General features: G+C 32.0%; 2 protein-coding genes across 7 annotated transcripts; both read left to right on the forward strand.

Moving 5' to 3' along the window:
• Nucleotides 1–7,406: 7,406 nt before the first annotated feature.
• Nucleotides 7,407–11,820, forward strand: LOC114371263 (glycogen synthase kinase-3 homolog MsK-1). 5 transcript variants are annotated; one of them, XM_028328732.1, is made up of 13 exons: nt 7,407–7,523; nt 8,200–8,371; nt 8,479–8,571; nt 9,294–9,353; nt 9,453–9,725; nt 9,800–9,874; nt 10,043–10,099; nt 10,225–10,365; nt 10,450–10,500; nt 10,704–10,799; nt 10,923–11,006; nt 11,203–11,305; nt 11,415–11,820. In XM_028328732.1, the coding sequence occupies exons 2-13, from the start codon at nt 8,255–8,257 to the stop codon at nt 11,495–11,497; spliced, it is 1,233 nt and encodes a 410-aa protein (XP_028184533.1). In that variant the 5' UTR covers nt 7,407–7,523; nt 8,200–8,254; the 3' UTR covers nt 11,498–11,820. The 5 variants fall into 5 exon arrangements, with proteins under 5 accessions (XP_028184533.1, XP_028184532.1, XP_028184535.1 ...); XM_028328731.1 differs by having other exon boundaries at nt 7,430–7,529; nt 8,189–8,371; XM_028328734.1 differs by having other exon boundaries at nt 7,438–7,529.
• Nucleotides 11,821–12,804: 984 nt separating this feature from the next.
• Nucleotides 12,805–21,013, forward strand: LOC114369803 (zinc finger CCCH domain-containing protein 3). 2 transcript variants are annotated; one of them, XM_028327060.1, is made up of 3 exons: nt 12,805–13,049; nt 13,137–13,236; nt 15,662–21,013. In XM_028327060.1, the coding sequence occupies exons 1-3, from the start codon at nt 12,864–12,866 to the stop codon at nt 15,811–15,813; spliced, it is 438 nt and encodes a 145-aa protein (XP_028182861.1). In that variant the 5' UTR covers nt 12,805–12,863; the 3' UTR covers nt 15,814–21,013. The 2 variants fall into 2 exon arrangements, with proteins under 2 accessions (XP_028182861.1, XP_028182862.1); XM_028327061.1 differs by lacking the exon at nt 15,662–21,013 and adding an exon at nt 13,331–13,706 and having other exon boundaries at nt 12,811–13,049.
• The last annotated feature ends 133 nt before the right edge of the window (nt 21,014–21,146 follow it).

Genomic DNA, 21,146 nt, shown 5'->3' on the forward strand with positions numbered 1-21,146 from the left:
TGTGCTAGTGATACGTGTTCCTTTATGGTGTTTCTTAAAGAAGACTGGAAGAAGAGAATTTCAATTTCTCATCTTTTAGAAAAAAAATTGAAATTCTAGATTTTTAGTTGTTTAAAATTATGTTTTAAAATTTCAAAATTTTAAATTCTTCATGAAAAGCATCCAAACAATGAATTTTAAATTACAGAAATTCAAATTTTCTGATAAATTACTTTTCTTAGTTAAAATTCTCTATCCAAACACACTCTTAAAGTCTTAATCGATTAGATCGCAATTCTAGTAGCAATTTCGTTTGAAACCTAGTAGCAATTTAAAATACAACCTATGACTCTGTCTCTTTCTCTGTGTCAGGTGAAAAAATACCAAAAAATAAGGGTAGAAGTGACTTTTTACGCATAATTTAGAATGGTCCATCTTTTATTTGCAATTGAGTAAAATGAATTCCTCAATTCAAAATTATTTCTCACATGTATCAATTGTACCAAACAGGCCCACTCAATTCTATTTGCACCAAATTATTTATGTAGCCACAAACTAACAGAGCCTACGTAATGGTTTTATTTTTTACACAGTAAATAATGGTCAGTTACATAAATAAAGTTGACCAATTAAGTTTTCTAACAAATATTAATTATCACTAAAATTAAGGATATTCTACAATAATGTCATGGTGATAAAAAGAAAGTTATATAAATAAAGTTATTTCACTTATTTGTGCTGCTAGTCATCTATAAAGATTTGCAATTATAGACTTACCTATAATGGGAATGTTATTCACTTATTTGTGCTGCTAGTCGTCTACACTTTCTTTTTCATCCTCCTCTGGATATTGCCAAAAAGCAATTGCTCTAAGCTTGCTTAATCAATACTGTGACACATTGAAGATGGCTAATCAGACAATCCTACTATGCTAAATATATGCTTTTAACACACTGTTAAGAAATTCAGAACTGACCATGTGCTAGTGATGGACTAGAAAGAACTTTTGGAGCATTTCTTAAGTTTCCATTTGATTCATGCAGGTTGATAGGCAATTAGCCAAATAAGTTAGCTCATTTATTAGCTTCTTTGTCTTTTGATAAATGTTGGACAAACGACTGAAAGGAGGTACCTGATGAGGTTTTGACTCTTTGTATGTTTTGGTTCTTTTGATGTATTCTCTTTTGAAAATAATATTGTTTGAAGCACTATTCAATATTAAATGTGGGAGCAGGAGATTCAAAGTTCAAACCTTGCAGTATTTGATTTCTCATTAATTTTATTCTTCCTTTTTATATATTTTTTACAACATATTCTACCTTTCTTTTTTACAATAAAACATACAATAATGTATATCAAATCTTACTGTATATTTACTTATAAATGCATATAGTGTGTATAATTAATTTTATTTATTTCTAAACACTACATTTGATCCGTTTGTTAAGAATTTTTTAATGTTATAACACATCGATTAAAAAATATAGTTAATTAATATTCTTGTTTTTATAAAGTTATTAAATGATTTTTTAATATACCTCTTTCCCATCTTATTGATTGATTACTTTTTCTACCATATATTATTTTTCCTTTTTTCTTTTCAATTTCACGAAAAATGTGTAAAATAAAAAAGTAAAGATAAAATATAGTAATAACATAATAATTAATATAATCTTAAATTTTTAAAACGAAAAATAAAAATAGCATTTGTTTCTAAGATATGGACATTTAAAAAAAGGAGGAGAGACAGAAGTCACTTACACAGAGCTGGCGCTGATTTTTTGCAAGGTGAATTGCATTCAGTTTTGTGGAAAGTCTAGCTAAGTCCATTAATTATGTACTGTACTGTATATGACTATAACATGATGAGGAAAATTAGTTGTTGACTGTACTAAACAGAATGAGCTTTATTATTATAAAGAACAGTACTATAATTAATACATTATTTGACTATAACCGGCCAATAAGTGGTCATGATTCAGACATGCCGCAGCAGCACCACACCTATTATTTAGAATTTGGACCTAGAATACAACAACTAGGCAGCACTAGCCTATTTCCCTTTTAAAGTATTTATATACTATATGGTATTTGTATAAGTAATCATTAAGAGTAGGATTATATCTTTCACAAGCTTTCTTAATATCTTATGAAGAAAATTGTTCTGCTCTAATTGTCAAATGACACACTAACTAACTGAGGTTGGAAGGATGGTAGTATGAGTGCTCCAGATTTGTCATGGTTGAATATATGGGTGACAGCTACCTATAGACATAGGAATTCAAACATTCAAACAAGTGAAATAGCGACTAATATACCAGAATATAGTATATCCTAAGAAGTAGAATGAGAATCTAAGAGTAGAAGAAGTCGCGTATTAGATTTTCAAGTAACATCAATCTTACATATGTTTTTTCTTTAGAAGAATTGTCAAGGAGTTCAGGTATTTATATACAAGATTTATGACTCTTGGTAGAGGTACTATATATAGACAAACTGTGATGCTTCTGGGTGAGTGATTAGGTAATAAGGTAGCTAGGATTGTGGTAGCGGATCATCCCCATTATATGATTAGGAATGTACTGGGTTTAGCTTTCTTTAGTTTTTTTAATAAATCGAACTGAATAACTTTATAAAAACAGTTAGGTTTCGATTTTTTCTCAAATGATTTGGTTTTTCGTGGTTCAGTTTTGTTTTCTTTGCATAACTTGTGCATGGTTTCTGTATTAAACAAAACTGCATGGTTTGATTTTTATTTTTTAAAAAAACGAACCAAACCACTTTATAAAATAAATTTGTTTGAAGCAAAATGTTAATAAAAAAAGGGTTCGATTTTTTTTAGTAAACTATACAAGTTATTCCCTAGATTTTATAAAATTACATAAACATCCTCCGTTTTTTTTTTCTACTCCTACACCAATACCCCTTAATTTTTGAAAAATTGAAAATATAAACTAAAATGGAAGGTTATTGTAAATGTTAAAAAAGGATGAGGTATTTGTGTAATTTTACAAAATTTTAGGGATAATCAACGCAATTTACTCTATTTTTTTCTCAAACAAATTGGTTTTTTATGTTTTGGTTCGATTTTAGAGTAAATTTTAAAATTATTCAATCATCAATAATCCATAATCCGTTCGATAATTCTCTCATAATTGCTTAAAGGCCCATGCGATAGTATAGAATAGTAATCAAAGTTTTGTCCTGTTTATAGTTCTGTTTTAATTACAAAAGAGTTTAAAAAATATAGCCACGCGAAAAACAAATGAGCAATACTATATGGTACGTTCCTTCAAAAAAAAAAAATTCATATATGGTACCCAAAATTTGCATTTTGACGAATTGGCCGTGCCGTGCCTTCTTTGTTGGGTGAAAATGAGCAAGTCATAGCTTTTTTTAAAGACTCGGATTGATTTACATTTTTTAAAGACTCGGCTCGGCTTACATGAAAGTTTGGCTTGGCCTACAAACCTATTTAAAAGTCTGCTTAAAGACGTCTTTGACCAATTAATTATTTTAAAACATAGTAAAATACTAACTAAAAAAAAACTTATAAAATTTCGTATAAGTAATGCACAAATCCAAAAATAATTGATAAATAAAATCATATTGAATTCAAGTTGTTAAAACACAAAGTATATAAAAAGAAAATGAAAAAAAAGAGCATAATATTAAAAAATATATAGATTAAAGATGATTTATACTAATATAGCCAAATAAAAATATTTAAATTGTTTGAAAATGTCTTTACAAAACATTCTTTTCTTTGGACGTCTTAATCTGGTTGCTTTATCATTTTAACTTGAGTTTTTTTTTTTTTGAAAATTTTCCACATGCAAGTGAATTCTTCAAGCACTTTATGTCACTTCATCCTGTCATTCATGATGTCATAAAACTGGTATAGATAATAGTTATTATTATTATTATTATTATTATTACTTAAATAAGTTGGTTTGTCAAGCTTAACAAGCTTTTTTTATAGTTTGGCTTTGACCTTTTTATCTAAAAAAACTTTTAAAAAAGTTTGAGCTTGACCTTTATAATAAACAAGTCAAGCGGAGTCAAGCCTTAAATAGGCCGAGCCAAAGACTCTTTGTCTGTTAAATACAAGCGGCTCGATTCATTTCCATCCCTACTTCTTTGTCTGCTAAACAATAAATCAATAGAATGCTTGGTTTAACTTCACTTTCTATTCTCTCTCCAAAGAAAAAAAAAATTACACTTTCTATCAAAATCAATTTACATTTTTTACATTGAAGGGAAAATAATGTAGAATTGTTTCTAGTTTTTTTTTTTATGGCATTTGTAGTTTATAAATGGAAGTATTTTTAGGAGTTATTATTGACCAGAAGTGTTTTAAATGAAAGTGTCATTAGAAGTTATTTTTGCTTATATTTTTTTAATATGTAAGAATTAAATAAGATATCCCAAAAATTTATAATATTCACATATCCTTCTGAACTAATTAACACCTTCTCGATTTATTCACCTTATATTGAGTATATATCTATTCACAAAAAAAATGTAAAATACATACCTCTTTTTAGTCTTGTATATGTTGAGTATTTAATTGTAATGATCAATCAAATTGATCTTTGAAATTAATAAAAGGAAAAATTATTCATCAAAATATAAATCATCAATCATTTTAGTCTTTAAATATAAGATTTAGTTAAATTGAATTTTTTTTAAAATGACAAAATAATTTCTTAAATTATAAATTATCAACCAATTTTGTACATTCGAGACATTTTCAAGCCTTATAGAGAATGTAGCAATGGGTCTAACTTACTTGGATGGACAGTGTATATTTTATATATAGGTTTTGTTTGATAAAATTAACTGAAAAATTAGTTAAAAATTGAAAAATTAACTTACTTAATTATTAGTGTTTGATAAAATTAGTTGTGTGAAATTTCCCTTCCTTACATTGATAAATTAAATGCCTAAATAATAGCTAACTAGTTTAATAATGGAATTTTCCCTTCCTTACACCTTTGATATTCCTTCGTCCATCAATAGTTTTGCATTTCTAATATTCCCATTACTACTACAGTAATCCCTAAAAGTACACCCAAAAAGTATATTTAAGTTAAAAAAAAAGTAATTCCTAACATAAAGACGTGTGAAACACGTATATTAATCAAACGAAGAGATTCAACCTTTACCGTTACATTAAAAAATAAAATTGAATTTTTCCATTTAATTATGCATGTTTCACACAACTTGATTTCGTGAGTTAATTTGGTTACATTTTCGTAGCAGACATATTGAAATATTAATGCAAAATTAACAAGTAAAAAAAGAATGAAAACTGATTATCATTTTACTATTTTTTTGTCATTATATTCATATTATGTGAAAATCATGCATACGTGATTAGCTTATTATATCATATATACTTAACGTGTCAATTAAATGATAAAAATAAAGGGTGTAGTAATAAGAAGATTATGAATTTAAATCTCTCTACTAACATAATATAATAATTGCTAATATTTGTTGGTAGAAAATATGTCAATTAAACATTTTTTAACAATATTAGATAACACCAACTAATAACAAAGAACAAATTGATTGATGATTTATATTAAAGGTCATTTTTGCCATTTGTTTAATTTTAGTAACTAATTTCACAAACCACTTGCTTCTCAGAAAGAAAAAAAAATTGATTGATAAGTTATAATTTTGAAAACTATTTTGCTATTTTTTTTTGGGTGAATGCTATTTTATTATTTTTAAGAATCAATTTTGGTTATTGTAATTAGAGATGAATAAGAGAGATATAGGACAAATTTATCTTTGTCTCTACCAGACCCAAATTTTTAACCGGATTATTAATTAAACTCAAACCTGACTCCAGACTCGAAAATACGTGAGATGCGACCGGAGTCAACCTAGACTTTTAAATTTTAATACAATACATCAATATTTTTTTATAAGCCATAATATATTAATATTAAAAATATGTATAGTTAATTCGTATAATTAAAGAAGCATTAAATTAAATTAAGATATAGTTTACAATATATATTTTAGAATAAATAATATCATTATAAATATAATATTATGTTAGACAAAATGTTTTTTATTAAATATTTTATCATTATTAATACATAATTGTTAAAAAATATTATCAAAAGAATTTATTTAAGTTAGATAAGTACAACATGTGAGTTATTATAAATTTTTTAATATTTATTTTTTATTTATATGGATAAAAATATTGTTAAAAAATAATATTTTTTAAAACATGAAGAACATTAAATCAAGTTAGAATGACCCCATAATCCAAATTTATCTTTAAAAAAGTTATCAAATATATCTAAGAAATGTTAGAAATATATTTTCTAACATATTTCTTTAACACACTCAAATTTAACTAAAATTTATTAAAAATTATAAAATTAAGAGAAAAACATTAAATATAATATAAACTCCACAAAATTGAATTATTTTTAATAAATTTTAATCAATAAAAATAAGTTTAATAATTATATACTGACAAAAGATAAAATAATTTTGTTGTATCATTTAATTATAATTTATCTTAGTAAACTAATTATTATAAAAGTTAATAAAATTATTATTATATATGTATAGGGGGTGGGATGTAAGATGATATATCCTCAAAATGTGTTAGAGAACGTGCTAAATATTTTATTTTTTTTTAAGTTTCCCAGCATTTCTCGATCCATATTTAAAACCTAAAGTCATCCAGATAAACTCAAGTCGGATCACGCCGGGCATGTTATGCTTACCCCTAATTATAACAAATTTAAGTCAAATTTGAATTTACTCTGAATTGTTATCAATGTTAAAATCTTACACTACTAATACATAAAAATTAGTATTTTGTTATTTACTGAATGTATTTTACACAATGGTCAAAACGTTGTTTTTTTTTGTTTTGAATGCGGTCAAAACGGTTTTTAAAGCATCAAAATACATGCCATTGTCAGGTACGAAGGTTTTTTTTTTTTTTTTCCTTTCTATCGAGGGAGGGATAATAAGAATATAAAATCTCGTTAAATAACGAATAAAATAAATGATAAGAATTATGTTAATTGTCATTTTATACGCATAATTATTGAGCACACCGTTATCTTCTAGCTGTAACATGCTAAACTCGAGAACAAAAGAAAAAAAAAATGAAGTATATTTAGCTGTTGTCTATTCATTTGTTAGCCGTTGTAATTTTTTCACGTGTCATTGTAATTTTTTTATGAAAAAAAACGCCCATGAAAGAAGGCACAAGCCACTGTGGCCAATTAATAGCTGTTACCATTTTAATACACTGAGTTTTCAACTTTGAATGGTCAAAAGCTAAGGGACAAGAAAACCAGGTTACACTTGCTAGATTTTTCTATTTTTATTTATTTATTTTCCGAAAATACAGAATTATTGAAGAAAATAAATAAATAGTTAGAATGGGTTGGTTTTCTTCTTTGACTGTCACCAGCGCATTATAGCACACCACACAAAAAAGCAAAGCAGAAAACAACTGTTACTTACACACGCCATGGGTATGGGTATGGGTATGGGTATGGGTATGTATGCCATTATCATCATCGATCTAACTCTAACTCTCTCTTTCTCTTCCTTCTAACCGCCGCTTCCGCATCTCGCTTCCTTCTCTTCCTTCTCTAACTATATATATTTTCTTTTTCTCTCTGTTTCTTCCTTTTTATTTTATGCTTTTTTCTCCGATGTGACTGGCGTTTGTTTGGTGTGTTTTTCGTGTGCGTCGAACCCTCTGCGTTCGTTAATTTTGTTTTGTGTTTTCGGATCGACTTGTTTCGCGTTCGGTTGCGGGGATCTTCGGTTTAGGTTTGTTTAGGGATTTTTTGTTTTTTGTTTTTTTTTTCTGTTGTTCATGAGTTTTTCGTTGGATTTGTTGTGTTCTGTGAGATTGATGGGCTTTTTTTTTAAAATTTATATTCCTTCAATGTTTTTTCTTTTTTGGCAAAATGAATATTTATTTATGGGCGGAATGTATTTGCGATTTTTGTCTCTTAAATTCATGTTCGAACGGTGGTGTGACTTTCCTGTTTGGTTCTGTTTTTATGAAGCCTGTTGACTGCAATTTTGCTTCTGAAAAATTAAAAAGGAAATATGTTACTGTCATTTTTCTACGCATATCTAATATATCTTCTTTTTGTTTTTTATTTATTTATTTTAATTATGGTGGAATTGTTCATTCTGGCAGGTAAATGAGTGGTAAATGAGTGGTTTTTGAGCAGAAGCAGTTAAAAGAGAAAGGGATTCAGCGAAGATGACATCGGTTGGTGTGGCACCAACTTCGGGTTTGAGAGAAGCCAGTGGGCATGGAGCAGCAGGTGTTGATAGATTGCCAGAGGAGATGAACGATATGAAAATTAGGGATGATAGAGTATGTAATTTGTAACCCCGCTCTTTGATATTTTCGTTTTTTTCATGTTAGTTTTATTTTCTCTATGTCCATGTTGTTGGTTACTTACAGTTTGCTTCATTTTGTAGGAAATGGAAGCCACAGTTGTTGATGGCAATGGAACGGAGACAGGACATATCATTGTGACTACCATTGGGGGTAGAAATGGTCAGCCCAAGCAGGTATACCTTCCCCCCCTTTTTTCCTTTATCAATCATATACACACTCATTTATGCCGTTTGAAATGATTAACTCTTGCACTGTCTCACTTTCTGTGCTTACCTTGGAAGGCTGTAAACAATCAATGCTACAGCTTCATATTGTTATTTGTGTGCAAATGTTTTCCCCCACTCCCTATAGCTGCTGTGATTTTGAATATTGACGTTTGAATTGACAATGATTATCATTGTCCTTGAAGTCAATAACAGAAAAAGAAAATCCTCAATTTGGTTATGATATCAGCTCGCTGCTTGCTGACTAGAATCTTTTTACGATGACGCGCATAACTTCTTGCAGTGTGCAATGTGTTTTTGTCATTTCTTGTGATTGGCAATTCTCCTCACCGATTTTTTACTGATTGATGAACTTGTGATATTATTGGATAGGGTGAGAATGTCGTGATGTGGTTTTTGTCGTATCATCACTGTGATGAATCTTTTTACGGTGACTCACATAACCTCTTGCTGTGTGCAACTTGGTTTGTCGTGTCTTGTGATTGGCAATTATCCTCTCCGATTGGTTTCTGATTGATGAATCTTGTGATATTATTAGATAGGGTGATAATGTCGCAATGTGGTTTTTGTCATATTCTTGTTAACCGTCTATTTTAGTTCTTGTGGGTTTTTTTTTTATTCTATATGTTTATTGTTTTAAAATAATCTTATACTTTATGTTAATATTTTAGACTATAAGCTACATGGCAGAGCGTGTTGTAGGGCATGGATCATTTGGAGTTGTCTTCCAGGTAAAATTTCCAGTTGACTAAAAGAGATGCATTTCTTTAGCCTTTTCAACACAAGTGACATAATTATTGCCTTAGTTCTGACATTGGGTGTGATTGTAGGCTAAGTGCTTGGAAACTGGTGAAACTGTGGCTATCAAAAAGGTTCTTCAAGACAAGAGGTACAAGAACCGGGAGCTGCAAACAATGCGCCTTCTTGACCACCCAAATGTCGTTGCTTTGAAGCACTGTTTCTTTTCAACCACTGAAAAGGATGAACTATACCTTAATTTGGTTCTCGAGTATGTTCCTGAAACAGTTAATCGGGTGATAAAACATTACAACAAGTTGAACCAAAGGATGCCACTGATATATGTGAAACTCTATACATACCAGGTATGACTGTTGCCCTTCCTGTCTCCAGCTCTCATCGTTGTTCAGGCTGTAACAATATTTTTTTTATGTTGCAGATCTTTAGGGCATTATCTTATATTCATCGTTGTATTGGAGTCTGCCATCGGGATATCAAGCCTCAAAATCTATTGGTATGGACTTTGTTTTAATTTGCATAAATCATTGATAATTTATTCTGATTCTCTTGTTTCATAGTTATGGTTGTGTTTAGGGGAGCTAAAAGATGGGAAGCAACTAATTCAAACTCTGCAGACAGGGCTGTTGGGTGGAAAATACTAACTGAATGTTTTTCTGTGCAGGTCAATCCACACACTCACCAGGTTAAATTATGTGACTTTGGAAGTGCAAAGGTTTTGGTACGTTATATATGTCTGCATTTCAGCCCCTTCCTCCTTAAATTATTCCTCTTCATTCAACCTTTCTGTTTTCCTTGGTTAGATTGTAGTTTTACTTTTCCTTATTTGGTCTTGACCTTTGACAGGTAAAAGGTGAACCAAATATATCATACATATGTTCTAGATACTATAGAGCACCTGAGCTCATATTTGGCGCAACTGAATATACTACAGCCATTGACGTCTGGTCTGTTGGATGTGTTTTAGCTGAGCTGCTTCTTGGACAGGTTGGTGGCTGTTGATGTGATCTCTTTTTTTTTTTTTTTTTTGGTTTGGCTTACTTAATTAAAATTTGTATTTTCTTTTTACAGCCTTTGTTCCCTGGTGAGAGTGGAGTTGATCAACTTGTTGAGATTATCAAGGTAATCTTTGTGATTTCTAACTTTCTTTATTGTTGTTATATCTTATTTGCAAGTGTTTTGAACTGTTGATCTCATATTTTGCTTTAGCCTTTTAATATTGAATTGGCCTATTTGATGACTTGATCAATTATATAGGTTGCCTTGCTTACTTATGCAGTGCCAGTATTATAACATGTAAATGATCATTTGTTGTGTGTTAATAGGTTCTGGGCACTCCAACAAGGGAAGAGATTAAGTGCATGAACCCTAATTATACAGAATTTAAATTCCCACAGATTAAAGCACATCCATGGCACAAGGTATCACAAATAAATTTAATAGCATTTCATGCTTTCTTCTTAAGCTCATCATATTAACGCATTTAAAAATCCTTATTGAACACACTATACTAAAATATATTCACTGATTTTCTTCTCTACTAGATCTTCCATAAGCGCATGCCTCCAGAGGCTGTTGATTTGGTATCAAGACTACTACAATACTCCCCTAACTTGCGGTGCACAGCTGTGAGTATCGGACTTCTTATCAAACTTTTAGTATCCCACCTTAGGAAAAAAGATAATAATAGTGCTTCCTTGGTTTTGCAAGTTTGTGTTTCAGTGTTTGGCAATTTTATGTTTTCTAATCTAATTATTCAATGTTTGTGTCTCAACATCTGATTATGTATTGAGTATTTTGTGATTTTTGCTTTGTGTGGTGTAGTTAGATGCCTTGACGCATCCTTTCTTTGACGAACTTCGTGATCCAAATTCTCGCTTGCCAAATGGCCGATTCCTTCCACCACTATTTAATTTCAAATCCCATGGTATGTTGATTTTGGAATAGGCTATTGTGTTTATGTGACTTTGGTCTTTCTTTGTTTTCATTAAGAAATTATTGGCTGACTTTTTGTATGTTATTGGTGCTTGTACCAGAACTGAAAGGTGTCCCAGCTGAGATTTTGGTGAAATTGGTTCCAGAGCATGCAAGGAAGCAATGCCCGTTTCTTGGCTTGTGAAGTGTAACAGAACTGCAAGTGTTGTTTCCATATGAGAATGCCGCGCTTTCCTTCTATTTAAAATGATATTTGTTGGTATCTTTATTGTATTCGGTTGCCCTGTAAAATCAGATTTAGAGATACATGCTACTCATTATCATCCTACCCCCCGATGGGTATGTAGTAGAATACCCTGTTTCCTGTATCACAGCAGATTGTAACATACAATAGAAGACAAAATGTCTGCAATTATCTGAATGTTGCATCAATATTTGTATTTGTTGAGACACTGATGGGTTGTTATTTAATTTAGTTATGCTTAGCGTGGTGGTTGGAAGTTGTAATGGCCTTGTCTGTGCATTTGTTTATTTTCCACTCTTTAGGTAAAGCTCTGACCAAACGACTTGGGACGAAGTCTTGGTGCTTGTCTTGTATATATTGCTCGATTGATCGTGATCGATGTTAATTTAATCAAACAGTTAGGATGACTTACCCTTTTTTAGTTTCAGTATTATTTTCAATTTGAGGCTGAGGTGCTTGAGTGGACTTGTGCGAACACTTAAAAAATAATCTTTGATGGGTAAGAATGACTCTTGCCTACGGTACAAAGAATATATACAAGCGCGTTCGAATAAAATGACAAATTTCTTGGGCATATTTTTTCTCCCCTTTTCTTTACGGTAAGAAAATCTTCGTCAATGGAGACTAAATCCATGAGGCATTTTCAAGTTGAGAGCTATTCCTTAACTACTTTGAATTCCAATATTCAAGGTTGAGAGCTTAATTCTTTAACTACTTTGATTAAGGGGTCTAAGGTCAATTTGGTGGTTTCTGTCGTTGGATTCTTAGCATGAGGATGACTATTGACCCTTCATCACCACTATCTCTTTACATTGAACAAATTACAGTAATTCACGCTCCCTGTATTTTATGCAAATTATATAAGGTATCCCTACTTTTTTTTTTCTCTTTCTAAGTCACATGAATATCTTATTGGAAACAATTTTATTCGAATTGGATAGAATCATTATAGACGATAAATTTTTTCACTCAAGGTATTGTTAAGTATAAAAGCATTTATTTGACACTTCTCCTACAACATCATTAAGTTAATGATATATTTCAAGATATAATATTATCAATCATTAAGAATTATTATTATTAATATAAATATAAGGATCTATTTTTTTTGGTGATAATATAAGGATCTATTTACTTGTGTTTTTTTTTCTTTCTAATTTCACTGTTTATTTATGAAATTGACAATTTTATAATTTAAAAAAAAAACACACACACACACAAGTGTAAATCACTAAGATATCTCTGATATATATAGTTTCTGTGTCTGATCCCGTTTTTAATTCGGGTTAAGATTGAAAGCGTGAGAATGCCGGTGAAGAAGTATTACTGCGATTACTGCGACAAGCTATTCCAAGACACACCAGCAGATCGGAAACGACACGTTCAGGGCATTCAACACCACCAAGCCAAAGCTCGCTGGTACGATTCCTTCAAACAACAACAAATCCCTCCGATTCCCAATCGACCCCTTTGCTTTCACTTCGTCAACACGGTACCCACTCAATTTTCAACTTCCCCTTCAATTTTCATCAGAAGCAATCTTGTCTTGTCAATTCTCATTGACTCTCTCTATGTTTAGGGATTTTGCCGCTACGGCGACTCTTGCAAATATCTCCATCCCGTTCCCAACAACAATGTCCAGCAGCCGCCAATCGTAACCACACCGTCGCCTTCACCAGGTAATTTAATTAATTAATTAATTAATCACTTTTGTGTTAGTTAATGAGAAGCAATACAATTTATTAATTTGATTTGAACCATATTTATGTGCAGGGAGTGTGGTAGGAGTGTCATTCGGCAATCTTCCCCCCTCCCTGCAGCCTCCGCCTGACGGCGTATATCTCCACCTTCCCTTTCTCGACTGGGGATAGATTTGTAATTCTACCCACTTCTCATAACTGCATCTCCGTGTCTGTGTTCTGTTCAATCATTTCTTAATTTAACCTTTTAGTTCTTCTAATTTTCATTGTGTGGCTGGATTCTAGTGATTTCTTATGACCTAGCTCCACCGTATTATTTGGAGTTTTCTTATATCTACCCAACGCTTAACTTATGATTAAATCCAAAATCTATCTTATTGTAATACAGTATGATAATAGACTGCTGAGTTTGCTTTAACACATACATTTATAAGCATTTTTCACCTGAAGCAGCCTGGAGCCCTGGACAGTATTATCCACCAGTTTTCACTTCACGACGCTGTTATTGGCAGTGATGCCAATAACTTTAAAAAAAGATTCATTTTTACTATGTTTTCTGTATGCTTATAATTTATTTTATATTTTCTTCACAGGAAAAAAAAGTAATACTAAAATTAAAAAAAATGGTCCAATTCAATTTGCTTTAGATTAGATTGGATTAAATTTTAAATTTCAAACTAAACTGATCGAATGATGAATTTCAAAAATGAAATGATTGAATTAGATAATTTTTTTATCAACATTAAATTAATCCAATCTAATCTGCAAACATTCTTAGATAGAAAACTTGTTATAGATTTTCACATATTATTATATTCATAAAAAAAACTTAGTCATTCATTAAGTTAGAGAGAGAAAGTAAGAACAAAGATTAAGCAATGGGATCAAGAAAAAGAATGCTCAATCAAGACAGTGAAAAAGCCTAAGAGCAAGAATAGTTATTAGACGACACTTTTATCATCTTGCAAATTTTGGCTTTGGAAACCCTCAACCAAGGGAGAAAGAGATTATTTTGAGAGCTGTAACAAAAATGATGAGTTGCATGACTCTTGAGAGCATAGAGGAATTTGTGATTTAAGGAGATATTCCAGACCTTGATTCCTTGGTGGTTTATGAGAAAAAATTATATTCAGATTTTTTTAACAATGTTCTAGGCTTATGAGTTACGAGGAACCTCCTGATGAAGGAAGAAAAAAATTATTGCAAAAGTCATAACAAAAACGAGTCAGCTAATTCAACCAAGTGCATAGCTGATTTTGTGATTTCCCGGGATGTTCCAAACATTGATTGATTGGGTTGATGTTCTTGGAAAAAAAAGTTCAGATTTTTTTAAGGAATATACTGGTTTTCTAGACCCTTAGACCCTTTTTGTTTTCTTATGTTTGATTTGCTGTAAGCCTTCGTTCTCTTTTTTATGTTGCTTACATATATCGAAATCAATACATTGAACCCGAAACCTGCATATAAATTACAAAAGATGATATAAACAGTTAGATGGGTGCAAGTTTCACACGAATAGGGACGGTTTGAATCACTAACTGTTTTTCTGTTAACCCCCTTATTACTAATTTTTTGCCAAGTTTGAACCCATAGGCTAATTATGAGGGAGAATGTTAGTGTCAGGACTTGGATATTAGAAGTTTTGTTGTTGTCGACAATTCAGATGAAAGATGGATGGAGAATGTTGTTGTTGAAGGTTGAGTTCAATGAGGAAGATGAGGGCTTTTTTGTCCTAATGATTTCATTAAGTCAGCATGTGCCTAGCATGTGATAAGTTTGGCTTAACAGAGCTAACACTGTCACTGTTAATGAACTGCAAGGGTAGCAACTTACAAAACTTAAGGGGCTTTATGTAGGTGTCATAAATGAATTGGGTGTAAGTCCAAAGTATAGGGGTGCAAGTATAATTTGTTTTATATTTAATGGTTTTTGACAGCAAGGGAGTTGGGATTCATGGGGTTGGCCTGCGGCACCAACAAGTTAGAGAGTTTGTTCTTGGGGTCAACGGTAAAGGAACCTGTTGGAGGCAAAAGATTAATTTTTATACTTAAATATATTTAATAAATTTTACTTTTGTCCAAATAAAAAATTAGTGTTTTTCTCATAAGATAATTTTTTAAAATGAATTGATGTAATAAGTTTTAAGAGACAAAATAGAAAATAAATTGGTACTAATTTTATCACTTATGTTCTTAATTTTTTTATAGTATTAACAATAAAAAAAATCATACATTTTTAAAATAGAAAAATACGTAGAGGTTATTGTAACATGAAGGCTAAGTATTATTAATTTGTTTTTTATCATAATATTATGTATTTATAAAAATTTGTGATATTTTTTCTATAAATATACTAAATTTTTTTTTGTCCCACTAAAATTTTTTTTTGGATCTGTCAATTGGAGTTCATGGGTTTTCACAGCACCAAGAACGTGAATGGGTTTGTTATTGGGTTTCAGCAGCAAGGGGAGGCAAATGGAGTTTATGGACCTATTCATCGAAAGCACTCTTAGTTTTTGTCAACATCTTATCTTTTTCATCTTTATTTCTAAGTTGAATTTTAATATATTTTTGTAGAAAATATGTTTAATTAATCATGATACCCTTCGAGTGAATGACATCTTGTATTCAACTAAGTTTATAGCACATTTTCACTGTCAGGTTTTACGTTAGTAATCTAGAGAAGTTATCGAACATATTTACGTGGGTAAAACAAAATTCAGAAAACGTCTGTTTCTGAACTGGAACGTTTAACATCTCTAGAAGAATGTTGCATATAAAAGAAGAATCTTGTATACAATAAGGTATCAAGCAACCTACTTTGACACTACTACAATAATGCATTACTGAGAAAGTAAGATTCTGATAAGAAGCAATTCTGTGAATAAAGCTTCATAATCATGTAACTTTGAGCTTTATCCTTAGTAACAAATCATGTACTAACTTATAATTTGTTTGGCCACAAACATGGAAGAATTATATGTTTTTATGTCCAAATTAAGGTGAAAGTGAAAGATGTCTGGTAAAATGGGTTTACAAAAAGTTATCACTTGTTAGGATAAAGCCATTAATGAGGAATTTGAATAAATTGCATAAGCTAATGCCTGCATCAAGTAAAGGGTTTTAACAATGATTTTACCCTGCATCGCTGTTGGTTAAAAAAAATATTTAAATCAAGTTTTTAAAAATAATAGCAGACAACTATTATTTGAAGAGTAGAGAAGCTACTAGAAATTTTACTTTCAAAGATTTTTCTCTACCTGCCTAGAAAGAAACATGTAAAAACTACTAGTAGCTTCTTGTTGCACCGCTATTTGCTTGCCTATAAAAGGCCACCATCATGTAACACTTTGAGCATAAGTGAAATCAATTTTAGTTTGTAAAATTCTAGTCTCTTCCTCCCTTGTGCGTGAGTGAGTTTGTGTAGAATTTATTTGCTCTCTCATTTTATCTTCTGCTGTGTAAGTGAGTTTAATTTTGTGGCCAATTGTCTAGAATTGCTATCAGAGCTAGAAAGCTTTAGTAGTAGTGAGAGAGAAAAATAGTGAGTGTGTGAGGAACAAGAATGTGTGTTAAAAAATAGAGATTTGATACGGTTGAGAGAGAGATGACTACCAATTATAACATTGTTTGGTTTGGTCCCAAACTAGATGGAAAATTAGATTTTTACTACTGGGAGGCTTTGATGAGAACACATTTGAGAGCTCACAATCTTTGGAGTTTTGTTGAGATGGGACTAGCTAAAGGAACTGATGATATTGCTCGGAGGAAAGACCCGTTGGTGCTGCCGCAAATTCAACAAAGGGTAGATTTTTCAATTTTTGGAAAAATTGTAAATGCCAAAACAGCAAAAGAAGCGTGTGATATCTTGAAGCTGTCTTACAAGGGAGTGGAAAAGGCCCAGAAGTTGAAGCTGTAATCTCTGCGAAGAGAATATGAAAGGTACGAAATGTATGACTTTGAATCTGTAGAACAATATTTTTCATGTATTACAAATATTGTCAATAAGATGAGGGTGTATGGAGAGGACATCTTAGACAACAAGGTGCCAGATAAAATTCTACACACCATGCCAATGAAGTAAGATCATGTAGTGACTACGATAATCGAGTCCCACGACACAAATATCATGACTGTAGCAGAGTTGTAAGGTAGTATTGAAAGCCATGTGAGTAGAATTTTGGAGAAGACAGGAAAAGTAGGTGAAGCATTGAAGAGTCAAGTGAATGTAGCTGAATCCACTCAAGGAGCAAAAGCCAAAAGTCGAGGAAATTATAGAACCAGGATGCGGAAATTTCAATCAAGGAAGAAAGAATAATTTCAAAGCTTTTAATGAAGGAAGAGGTGTAGGTAATTTTGGTGCTGCAAACTAAGGACAAGGTTAAGGTAACAATTACCATGGTCAAGCGAATTTTAATTGCTTCAACTATGTAAAGTTTGGGCATAGAGTTGTGGATTGTAGACTCAAACAACAGGCAAACGTCGCAGAAAGTTAAAATCTGGGTGAGAATTCTAATGCCCAACAAAGTTTATTTTTAGCCAGTAATAATTTTCAGGAGGATGAAAATATCTGGTATTTAGATATTGGTTGTAGTAATCATATGTGTTGGAAGGAGTTATTTTCTTCTTTAGACGAAACGGTAAAATCTACCGTCAAATTTGGAAACAACGCAAATATTCCTATTTTGGGAAAAAGCCAAATCACGATCAAGGAGGATGGTTCACAAAATTTCATCTTTGATGTTTTCTTTGCTCCCAAGCTTCTTCACAACTTATTAAGTATGGGACAACTGTCAGCGAAAGGTTTTAACATGAAGATTCATTAAGGCTATTGCATGTTGATTGACAAAAATGGAAGACTCGTCGCTAAGGTGAAGATGACTCCTAACCGCCTATTCCCTTTAAAAATTCATCATGAAAAGCTTTCTTGCTTAAGTTCAGTTATTCCAAATGATGATTGGTTATGGCATATGCGCTTTGGCCATTTTCACTTTTTTGGATTAAATTATCTATCAAGAAAATAACTTGTTTCTAGTTTACCTATTGTGAATGTTCCTAATGGAGTGTACGAGACATGTGAAATTGGAAAGAAACACAAAGATTCATTTTCAACCGGAAAATCTTGGAGGGCAAGAAAGCTGCTCAAGATAGATCACTCAGATTTGTGCTTAGTTGAGATTCCAACACCTAGAGGTAGCAGGTACTTTATCACTTTCATCGTTGACTTTAGTAGAAAGACATGTGTATATTTCTTGAAGCAAAAATCTGAAGCTGGTGATGCTTTCAAGATGTTCACGGCGTTCGTAGAGAAGCAAAGTAGGTGCAGAATCAAAGTACTCCGAACTGACAAAGGACAAGAATATCTCGCCTGCAAAACTTTCTTTGATCAACATGGAATTTAGCATCAATTGACAACAAAATACATGCCTTAGCAGAATGGAGTAGCTGAAAGGAAAAATAGAACAATCATGGATATGGTGAGGTGCATGCTGAAGGCCAAGAAAATGCCTAAGGAGTTCTGGGCAGAAGCTGTTGCTACCGTTGTCTACATTTTGAATAGGTGCCTAACTAACAGTATTCGTGATAAGATGCTAGAAAAAGCCTGGAGTGGAAGGCGGCCATCAATCAAACATCTTAAAGTTTTTGGGTGCATAACATATGCATATGTTTTAGATCAGCTCAAGAAGAAATTGGACGATAAAGGAGAAAAGTGTATTTTCATTGGCTACAACACAGTCAAAAGCCTACAAGCTTTATAATCCACAAACAAAGAAGGTGATTATCAGTAGAGACATGATGTTTGACGAGAAAGACATGTGGGATTAGTCTTCAAAGTCTCAACAGGAGCCGGTGGTGATCGCTGACAACCATGAAGAAAATGATGAAAGGTTGTCAAATCCAACACCTGATGAGCCAAAATCATCCAGGAGGCCACAAAGGAATCATCAACTCCCAGCTAGATTGCAAGACTGTGTCATGTTTAATCACAATAATCCATCTGATGAAGAGATTATCAATTTTTCTTTATTTGCAAACTATGATCCAGTTACTTTTGAAGAAGCCTCAAGTGATGAGAATTGGAAAAAGGCGATGGATGATGAGATTCGTGCTATTGAGAAAAATGACACGTGGGAGTTGGTGGACTTGCCAACAAACAAAAGGCCAATTGAATTAAAGTGAATGTAGAAGACTAAGTACAACCTTAAAGGAGAAATTGATCGCTTCAAAGCAAGACTAGTTGCAAAAGGTTATAAACAAAAACCAGGTATCAATTACTTTGAAGTATTTGTTCTTGTTGCAAGTTTAGGTATTATTCGCATGATCATTTCTCTTTTGGCTCAAAATAGTTGGAAGATATATCAGATGGATGTAAAATTTGCATTTCGGAATGGTGTTCTGGAAGAAGTCTACGTTAAGCAACTTGCAGAATATGTTGTTGAAGGAAAGGAAGACAAAGTCTACAAGTTAAAAGAAGGCTTTGTATGGGTTGAAACAAGCACAAGAGCATGGTATAAAAAGACCGATTCCTGGTTTGTTCATAATGTCTTTGAAAGATGTCCTTGTGAGCACATATTATATGTCAAATCTATTGATCCTGGAGATATTCTCATTGTGTGTCTTTATGTTGATGATCTAATCTTCACTGGCATCAATTCAAAGTTGATTGTAGAATTCAGGGAGGCTATGATAAGTTGTTTTGAGATGACAGATTCAGGCCTGGTGTCCTATTTTCTTGGCATTGAGGTCAATAAGCAAGATGATGGGTTTTGCATCTCCTAGAGGAAGTATGCATGTGATATTCTGAAGAAATTCAAGTGAAAGAATTCAAAGCCTGTTTCTACACCAGTTGAAGAGATGTTGAAGGCAAAAGGGTGGATGTAACTCTAAATAAGAGTTTGATTGGAAGTTTGAGATATTTGGTTGCAACAAGACCATATATTGTCTTTGGAGTCAGTTTGCTTAGCAGATTCATGGAGGAGCCACGCGTTAGTCACGCGTTAGTCATTTGCAGGAGCTAAGAGAATTCTTAGATATATTAAAGGTACTCTGACTGATGAAATTTTTTATGCTAAGAATAATCATGTAAAGCTTGTCAGATATACAGACAGTGATTGGGCAGGTGCAGTATCATGGTCCTCAAAGAAACAACTAATAGTTGCACTTTCAACGGCAAAAGCAAAATATATTACAACAACTAGTTGTGCCACACAAAGTATGGCTTAGTAGAATTTTAGAAGAGATGCATCATCAGAGAATGCTCCTACAAAAATATTATGCAACAACAAGTCGGCTATTGCATTGAGCAAAAATCCGATCTTCCATGAGAGATCTAAGCACATTGATATTCGATTTCACAAGATACGAGAGTTGGTAGCAAATAAAGAAGTTGAGATTAATTGTTGCCCGATTGAGGAGCAAGTAGCAAATATTTTTTACGAAGTTGTTGAATACCGAGTTATTTTACAAGATAAAGAAAATGCTCGAAATGATACAAGCTTGATTTAAGGGAGGCAATGTCAATTAAAAAAATATATTTAAATCAAGCTTTTAAAAACAATAGCACCACTATTATTGGAAGAGTAGAGAAGCTGCTAGAAATTTCACTTTCAAGATTTTTCTCCACCTGCCTAGAAAGAAACATTTAGAAACTACTAGTAGCTTCTTGTTGTACCCCCATTTGCTTGCCTATAAAAGGCCACTTTCATGTAACATTTTGAACACGAGTGAAATCAATTTTAATTTGTAAAATTCAAGTCTCTTCCTCCCTTGTGTGAGTGAGTTTGTGTAGAATTGATTTGCTCTCTCATTTTATCTTCCGCTGCGTGAGTGTGTTTGTGGGTTTAATTTTGTGTCTAATTGTCTATAGTCACATTTTGGAGTTTCCTTTTC

The sequence above is a fragment of the Glycine soja genome, chromosome 10 (genome assembly GCF_004193775.1).
Source record: "Glycine soja cultivar W05 chromosome 10, ASM419377v2, whole genome shotgun sequence".
NCBI lineage: Eukaryota > Viridiplantae > Streptophyta > Magnoliopsida > Fabales > Fabaceae > Glycine > Glycine soja.